A 9,414-nucleotide genomic window follows, 5' to 3' on the forward strand; every position below is an offset into this window, starting at 1 on the left:
GGATAACTCCCTCTTAGAGAACTGACGTAGAAACGTCCCCGCTTCTCAGAAGGAGAAGAAAATCCAATTCTCTCGCTCTCTGCCACAGCCAAGAGATGTTGGTGTTTTGAAACCTGCTATGGGTAGAATGAGTGGATGAAAATGAGTTTATATTGAAAGACATTGACCATAAGCGTTTAATAAAAAGTTTGAAATTTCTTTATAAAATGCTTTTCATTTCAAGGTCCTAAGGGTCCTGGATTCTAAATTGTTTCCTTAAAACAATAACAGTTGATAAAATCATATGGCACACATGTTGGATCAAAACTCCTCTCCGCTCTAGTGTGACAGCTGCTTTGTTTGAACTAGAATAGAAATAAAGCTGGATTCATTGGCAGTGTTGTAAATGTTTGAACTACCTCTTCACTGCCCTTTTAAAGGCATAGACCAAGCCATGTATTTATATTATGTCTCCTCGGATGTTGGGCCACAGCCAAGATATGCTGTCCACATATCACTGGCTGTTATTAAAAATGGCTTCAACTCTTTTCCCATACCGTAATTATGCTTCTTAAAACAAAAAGGATAAGTCATTTACGTCTGCTGATCACTCCATATTTATTTTATTTTCAATAATAATCAGGTATAAATTCTTAGATATTTGAAATATGTGTAAAAGAAAAACCATTGTATGAACTCACTTTCTGTTATCTTGTATGATCTCAAATATATAAATTTTGAATTTCTTTATGTTTGTCAATTCGGACAATGTTTGTTCTCTTCACACTAGAAGTTGCCTCAGGCCAGCAGTTGTGACCGTGGGGTTCTAGTGGTCGTACTGGTACTAGGGTTACTGGATTGATTTAAGGGGGAACTTGAAATGAATCAGTGAATTACATTCCCTGAAGATGTCTTAGTACCATAAATAAATGAATGCAGCCCAGTATATCACCACTCCCCTTCCACTTCTGACGGGAAACTCACTGAGAGATCTTCTCAGCTCGCGGTCGGTCGTTGATAAACGTTGCCAAGACAACAGATCACCCAAGTGGGTGCTACATATTGGTGGTGGTTAGTGAGGTCCCCCCCTTTCTTTTGAGTGTTATTCTGTTTTGCTGTATGCTCTGTAAGGTGACCTTGGGTGTCTTGAAAGGCGCCTCTAAATTAAATGTATTATTATATTATTATTAGATATGTTTTGCCTAAAAGTTGTTATTCCCCTTGGTCAGTAAGGTTAGTTAATGAGTTAAGAACAGACACATGTATTAATATTTTTGATATCAATATCAATGACCAATAACAGCAATGTTTATGTTCCCACGCAAAGGAAAACTAAATTCCTGTGATACATTGCTCTTCATCGCCTTATGTAGAATAAGATTACATTGCTCCCGGATTTTGGTTATTCTGTCTCGTCTTTATATGTTATGTAAATGTACATGTGTGTTCACTTTTTGGTAAAGCAGCAGAATTAAGAACAGAAACATGTCAGTGTGCCGTCCCTGATGCTGGGTTGACTCGATAGGATGTGATTGGTCACAGAGGGTACATGACTGTTAAAAGTTTGAGAACCACTGACTAAGGCTGTTTCCATGATTCATCTGAGATCTTCTGTCCCTCTAGCAAGTGATCCTAATTCTCTACCAGAATGTGGAGAAACTTTGGACACCAGGACCTCTGAGTTACTTCCTGTATGGCAGGAAGTTAGACAGTCAGAGTTTACTGCTCTTCCTGGGGAAACCCAGGCGGAGGCACCGGCGATTCAGATCACAGAAGGATTCACCGGACGGCAATTCTGCCCTCTCCGTACAAACATATTTTCAGCATGAGGCTTTAATGAGTTTACAAGAGTTTGCACCATGACAATCGAAAGGCATGTACATCTTACCGCAGCAGAGGAAGTGAGATGATGAAGTCCAGTGACCCCATGACTTTCTCATGATTGGACACCTAACCTGAGCTTGTTTCCCTGATTATCATCACACCATTTAGAGTGGCTTCCTCCTTCCATGCTTGTAATCACAGTCTATGGTGTTGGCTGGTGCTCTTTAACACAATGAAGAATTCTCACTGACAGGAAACTGGGTTCCGAGGGCAGACTTTGATAAGCCAGAGGCTGCGTGGAAGGGATAACTATCTCACGACTCTGCAATCTTAGATACACAATGACTATCTCACTACACTGTAGACTTAGATACACAATGACTATCTCACTACACTGTAGACTTAGATACACAATGACTATCTCACTACACTGTAGACTTAGATACACAATGACTATCTCACTACACTGTAGACTTAGATACACAATGACTATCTCACTACACTGTAGACTTAGATACACAATGACTATCTCACTACACTGTAGACTTAGATAAACAATAACTATATAATTACACTGTAGACTTAGATACACAATAACTGTCTCATTACACTTTAGAATTAGGTACACGACTATCTCACTCCACTGTAGACTTAGATACACAATGACTATCCCACTACACTTCAGTCTTAGTTACACAATGACTATCTCGCTAGCTACACTTCAATCATTGGTCCACAAAGACTATCTATCTACATTGCTACTACTTATATACACATAAATACTACACTGAAGACTTAGATACACAATGACTATCTCACTACACTGCTATCTCACACACTGTGTGTGTGTGTGTGTGTGTATGCGCGTGTGTGTGTGTGCGTGCGTGTGCATGTGCGCGCACACGTGTGTGTGTGTGTGTGTGTTATGTCACCAATGTGGTAAATGTCAAAGAAAATATATTCTCATTCCTGCATGAAATGGATCATTTTGACCATTTTTGTTGGTCAATGGCCAAACAAATAACACTTCAAGACAAACATTGAATTTAATCAATGTGGAAACTCATATTCAATTGATTGGTGAAACTTCATTATATTATTATAATTCATTACATTGGTTTGAATAAATAGAAAACAAATGAATGTTTTGTTGTTTGAAAACTGTATAATATAGAGAATTAGATGGATTCAAGGGAAACAGAGCTCCCAAACTGTCCAAACAAGCTGTATGTTAATTCACAGCAGCCGGCCCAGATCCATAGATCTGAAGACATATGTCATGCATATTGAACGTCCGCGCTTCAAACACAACAAACACCAGAACCCCATGAAGTTCTGCTGCTCTCATATGCACGTGAAGGCGCCAATCTGCCGATACCCGATCACTATTGATCCCTTGGTTCTTTATATGTTCCACAAAGAGGCAGATGGGACTAAACCTCTCTGTCTGCCCCCCGTGAAGACCGCTCATCATCGATCCAGCCCTACACCCCAGAGACAAGACACTCTTTAATTCACACGGCTTACAAACACACAGAGGAGTCAACACTGTCACTGGCCAGGGAGAAAGATACACCCAAGGTTTTTAGATTGACTTTTGTGATAATAACTGTTGTTGTTATTATGGGATGCCCATTGAGATCAGGAGAGCAAACAGAGGGGCCAGGGCGGGGGGGGCCGGGACCTCTCAACAGAGGGGCTAAAAGCCAGCCTCTCCTTTTGAGAGGTGCTCATTGACGTGTAAAGCAGCAAACAGAAGCTAAGTGGGGGTCTGCTCAGAGGAGGAGATAATATGTGTGTTCTTCACCTGATTTCAACGACCCCGGGGGGCCGAAAGGGGGTGAGTCAATATTAAAACCCTCTCCTTGCTGAACGGGGGCCACTGGCGTGTTGGAGCCTGCAGTTTAGACACGCTCGAAGACGCTCACTCAAACACATACATACACGCACACTCATGCAAGCCCACTGACACACACGCATGCAAGCAGGGAGACACACACACACACACACACTCATGCACCCACACATGCACGGACACACACAAAACAAACACACCAAATGGATGACACACATTGAGTCAGCAGAAAAGTCCAACCCAAGTGCTTAATGTGATGCACACCTGGCAAGCTGCTTTGAGTGACTATTTCGTTTTTTCTTTCATACAAGTCTTATATTTTCATTTAATTGTGATTTACGGTTCACTGAATAACTTATTTTGTCCTCTCTCTCTCTCTCTCTCTCTCTCTCTCTCTCTCTCTCTCTCTCTCTCTCTCTCTCTCTCACAAAATGTACAGTATTCCCCTCATCCCAACGTGATCAAACAGAGACTGGGGCCGGCCGTATGAACTTATGGCGGGTTATCCTGTTCGTTCCTGCACAGCGTTACGTGAGTATTCACAGGACGCCCTGTGCTCTGCTGCTGCCGTTGGCACGATTGATTCTCTCTCTCCCTGCTGTTGGAACCACCAAAGGGCATCCCTGTTCGTAGCCTCAACGTGTCAGTCGGTTAGCCTTGTTGTCGGCAGGTGATATCCGTGACATCAATCCAAAATGTCCAGTGGTTGTCAACATGAGAGGCTGCGATGCGTTTGGTTGCTGGATTGGGGCATCAGTCAGATAGCTCGGTGGCGGAGCTACATGGGATCAGCACAAGCCAAGCACCAACAAACTCTAAAACCAGGCGTCAAGATTCACAGGACTAGACGCGAAAGCAAAGGAAAGTGTGGAGCACGTGGTGAAGTGCACTCACAGAGGTATGAGAGGCAAATGGGGCAGAAGGACGCAGTCTGTTAGACTGACCCGGGGGCTGTTTTACAGTGTCTTAGCATGGACCCTACAACTGGCTTTACGGTAATTGCTCCCCTTTTGTACTGGTTGGAGCTCAGAAGGCACTGGTGCCAGAAAGCCAGACAGGGCAGGAAATCAGGGGTGTCTCCAGAGACGACGGGACCACCATTTGGGGCAAATGTCTGACCTCAGGGGGTGTCACCCGGGACTCTGTGTCGGAAAATAAAAACAGAGAACCACAACAAAGAACTGGGCTGAGAAATGATCCCTGAGAAACACGTTTTATGCACTCTGGAAGGCGAACACAGACGGCGGTTGTGTATTCTTAAACCTTTGTTTTTGAGGTCTTCCACACGCAGCGTGATTCAGGCCCTTTGCACACAATGAAAACGTTCTGGTTTCACGGTGACAAAGGTGGTCATTTTGAAGGGGAAATAGAAGTGGCATTTAGAAGAAAACGCTCAATCATGTTACCCATTCAGCGCGGCCGAACGTACATGCAGACTGCGTCTTTATATAGAGCGCATTCAGTCACACGGCAGCATGACTGTTGTCACGGAGGAAGTGTGAGGCGGCGCTCTTTGTGTGTTAATCGTCTGTTGTTGTTGCCGTGGTCACGGGCCACCTGCCACACTCCGCTACATACAGTGTGGCCATGCTGAGGCCCCTTGTGTTCCTGTATGAGGCCAAGGCTGGTCCCTCTGTGTGTGTGTGTGTGTGTGTGTGTGTGTGTGTGTGTGTGTGTGTGTGTGTGTGTGTGTGTGTGTCACAGAGAATGGAATACAAAGAATTAGGGTTAGAAAAAAATTAAAGAGCGAGAGAGAGAGAGAGAGAGAGATGGACAGGGATGGAGAGAGAGAGATGGGGAGAGAGAGAGAGAGAGAGAGAGAGAGAGAGAGAGAGAGAGAGAGAGAGAGAGAGAGAGAGAGAGAGAGAGAGAGAGAGAGAGAGAGAGAGAGAGAGAGAGAGAGAGAGAGAGAGAGAGAGAGAGAGAGAGAGAGACCTGAAGCAACAGGGGTATAGCTAGTAATTGACTCTCCCGGTTGACTCTCTCACAGTTTCTCCTTAATGAGAAACATTGACAAATGACTAAAAGGCCTCCAAGCAATACAACCAATAGAGAGCTGAGAGGATAATATGGGCACACCAGGGAGACTGAAATTCTGATTCATTAGAAAAAAATCGGGGCCAGTTGTTCAAACCAAGTTGTTTGTTTGCTATTTGTATCCCGCGGTTGGGGAGGCGTCATCGTAGGCATGCATAACTGGCTGTTGCTGTGTGTCACTCTAACCTACAGGGACCACACTCAGCTGTTTTATACAGCAAGGCCCGCACCGGCTGTGACCGGATCATACAAAGTCTGTATGTTGTAGGTTCTATCTGAACAGAAAGAAAATACCTATTTACAGATCGACATATGGTATCACAAGTTTGATGTTTTAATGGAAAGGAAAGTGAAGACAGGCATGAACAAGGTGAATTGAATTGGAGATAAAGTTAGGATCGCAAATCTTCATCAAACAATTGTTTGCTTACATAGCTTTGACACCAGTGGGTGGAGTTACCAAAGAATTATCGACATATTTAAAATATGTGTTTTTTTATTAAATAATAATATTTAATATATTCAATTTGTATGAATATGTGTTCATGATGTGCATATCAAGGTCTGTAGGAGCCGTTGGTTAATGGGACTGCACATGGTGAACCGTCCCTCTAAGGGGCTGCGTTAAAACCCATCCTAACGATGTAATCGCTTGCATGTGTGTTCCGTTTTCGTGCAACATTCCAGTGAATCAACCAAATAAAGCATGCCCTCAGCAGCCCAATCTGGGCTGATTATTAGGAGGGAACACAGCTCTGTGGAGAGATCAAAATACAATTTGTAAAATGCCTCGCTGTGGTTCGTGACAACCTTTTTGCAACGGCTTTTTCACACAACATTTTTAACTACTTGGGGTAAAGTTACGCTACATCATAAATGACATCATAGTTCTTAAAAGGAGATGAGGTTTAAGAAGTCACATGAATCTCCATTGTGATCCTTTAATACGTAAAAAAATAATTTTCTCACGTCACTTCACAGCATCACCATTTTAGGTTTACTGATGATCTGTTATAAAATAATTTGAACTTTGAAAAAAAACACGTTTGATTTCATGATGATCTTTCCTATCCTACCAATACTCATTAGAAAAGATTATTTTTTTAAACCTATTCACCCCTACCACTGTCTGAAGAGGGAGCAACATGTCTGCTAGCATAAAGGACATGCTGCAGCATACGGCCTAACCAACAACTTATCAACACGTTGGGTCCGTTTACAATACAACCTACTAAAATAAACCAGGGCCCCCGCCGTGTGTGTGGATCCCAGGTTAATCATTATCCCCCAGACCACCGTTCACCACTGGGCCGGGGTCTTATATTACCCCCGCCACAATACTGCTTCACGAGGAGAACACAGGCCTGCTAGGTATCAGGTTCACCCTGTCGTCTTAAGGTACACCGCAGGGGTGTGTGTGTGTGTGTGTGTGTGTGTGTGTGTGTGTGTGGGTCGGGTCCCTGTTATTTAGTTGTGCGGCAGATGTATGCCCTGCAATTACGAACAAGCTCAAATCCCGACAACAGATTGTGGACCACGTACGATAAGATTCTCTTACATTATCTGAAACGACCTCCAACGGCTGCTTGAAAACAACTTTGTTTACTCCTTTTACCAACTTGTGGTTGAAGAGAGTGTAAGAAAATTCTGGAAAGAACACCTTTTTTCTAAAGAATATTGTGGTTAGATAAGTCCCAAAACAGCAAAAGCTAAGAAAAATAACTTCCATTTTGTTTCCCCCTCCGGCCCTACCATAGAACAACTTCTGGTTCGCCTATAGAAAAAAAACTCTGGTTCTCCTATAGATAAACCTAGATATATATTCCTCTATATTACAAACAACACAGCGAGGCCCTGAGCACCGAACATACTCTGGTTGGAAATCTGGTTCCAATAGGGGGGCTTCCGGTGAAGGCAGGAAATAGCCGTCAGTGTCTGGCTGCCAGCTAACAGTGCAGCAGTGTGAGCGGGTCTGACCTTTGGGGGCTCCGGGGGCTGTGACCCTCCAAGCCGCTAATTCAATTAGGGGAGCGGGTGTCACAACAGGGGGGGGGCCCGTCCAGAGAGCGCCGACGAGCAAGAAGTTCAGAGCGGGGTTCGGGGGGGATTGGGTGATGTGGGGGCACAGGGGGTCTTGGGCTGTGATGACCGAGACCCATTATAGTGACCGGTGGGTGTCAGTGGAATGGGATCAGAAGAGGCTCTTGAAGGGTGAGATTCATTGGCTGGTGCACAGTTAAATTACGCTTGTGTCGTGTTCCTGGGGTGAGGTCTCTGTACTGCACACAGTTTAGTTTGGATTTCGATGTTTTTCTTGTCTAAGGTTTCGGTTTCTGTGCACCCAGGGGCGTCTCAGGGGGGTCAGAGAGCTCTACAATAACACACAAGCGCCGAGCGGCACACTTTGGGGCTTAAATGTGTTCAAAGATTCAATCCAGGGTATGCAAATGTTCCTGAAAGCTTTGACAGTCGGTAATCTCAGCTGGTGAACATTGCATGTCAAATTATATCGAATTTTATAGCATTGTGTGCTACTCGAACAGGCCTGGGAGAGCTGTCTTCCAATACTGTAGTTAAAAAAAAATTTGAAAAATGAAGCCGAAGGAATAATATAAATTGAAGTCGACATAGGGGCATTAGCAGCATTATAGCTGCTAGCTTCCTATTTATTAAATATTCATAACTGTTAAATATTTCACAAGTAGTCAATGATGTTATTGTTTGCCTTTTACAACTTCCTCTGACTGCTAGGGAGCAATCGCAGCAGCAGCAGAATAGAAGCTTTAGCGTTGGTGGAGCTGACAGAATCAGCTTCCCATCTGTTTACATATTTCAGCCTCCATAAACAGAGGATAACATCAGCAGGGGAACTTCCTATTTTGGGAAACAGATGTTTCGATCAGGATAAGAGTTAGGGGGGTAGGCGTACCCGATAACATACGGTTGTAACTAGTGAACAGAAATATCATGTCAAATAGCATGTGATCATGTGCTGCTGATGTACTGATTCATCACATTCATATTCATAGATGCGCATGAAAACAACATGGCACGTGTTTCCTGTCTAAAACACTGTCAATCATCCATTTCCTTGCAAAAGATCAGAGTAAAGCGCTCTCGATCCCACAAAGATGTGTGTGAGCAAGCTGCAGTAAATCTCCCCATTCTGGTCGGGTGTGCACCCAGATGCTCTCTTCCTACACCAGTCCAAGCATCACATGCCGTGACGGGTTTAAGGTCCTCCGTGTTTTCCAGTTGTGCTGACTGAACCCACGCGTCCAGGCCTTGGCAGTTCCTCGGCCCAGAAGGTCACAGTTGGTGCACGTGGTTCCCAGTGGCCAATGGCCATGAGGAGCATGCTTCCATACTCTGTCAGGCCTGCACCGGGCTGGGTGATGGGCTGGAGAGGGGGGCCTCTTGGACAAACAGTGAGAACCACGTCTGGTCATCTGATATTAATGATGTGGGGGGGAATCTCACGCGGGGAGCATGGTCACCTTGGGTAAGTTGAGCCTTGGATAGCCTAGATCCTGGCTGATATTCAACAGCTGCATGGCTGCCTCTTGGTTTCAAAGCCAGTCTCATAAAACCATATCTTATCCCAAAGGATTTTTGAGTCTAGCCAGTAAAGATAAGATACTTAAAAGTGCATTTATTACGAAAGTACCCATGGCCCTATAAGGCTTTCTGTCTGTATGTGCCTTTTGCTTGGCTGCGGG

General features: G+C 44.2%; 1 protein-coding gene across 1 annotated transcript in view; it reads right to left on the bottom strand.

The window, feature by feature from the left end:
- The window catches only part of uba7 (ubiquitin-like modifier activating enzyme 7), a 31,404-nt gene that overhangs the window by 6,111 nt on the left and 15,879 nt on the right, over positions 1–9,414 (bottom strand). Inside the window, exon 21 of the mRNA XM_060069936.1 lies at positions 8,970–9,111. Within this exon, the coding sequence (XP_059925919.1) occupies positions 8,970–9,111 (142 nt within the window). The remainder of the gene's footprint in view (positions 1–8,969; positions 9,112–9,414) is intronic.

The sequence above is a fragment of the Gadus macrocephalus genome, chromosome 13 (assembly GCF_031168955.1).
Source record: "Gadus macrocephalus chromosome 13, ASM3116895v1".
NCBI lineage: Eukaryota > Metazoa > Chordata > Actinopteri > Gadiformes > Gadidae > Gadus > Gadus macrocephalus.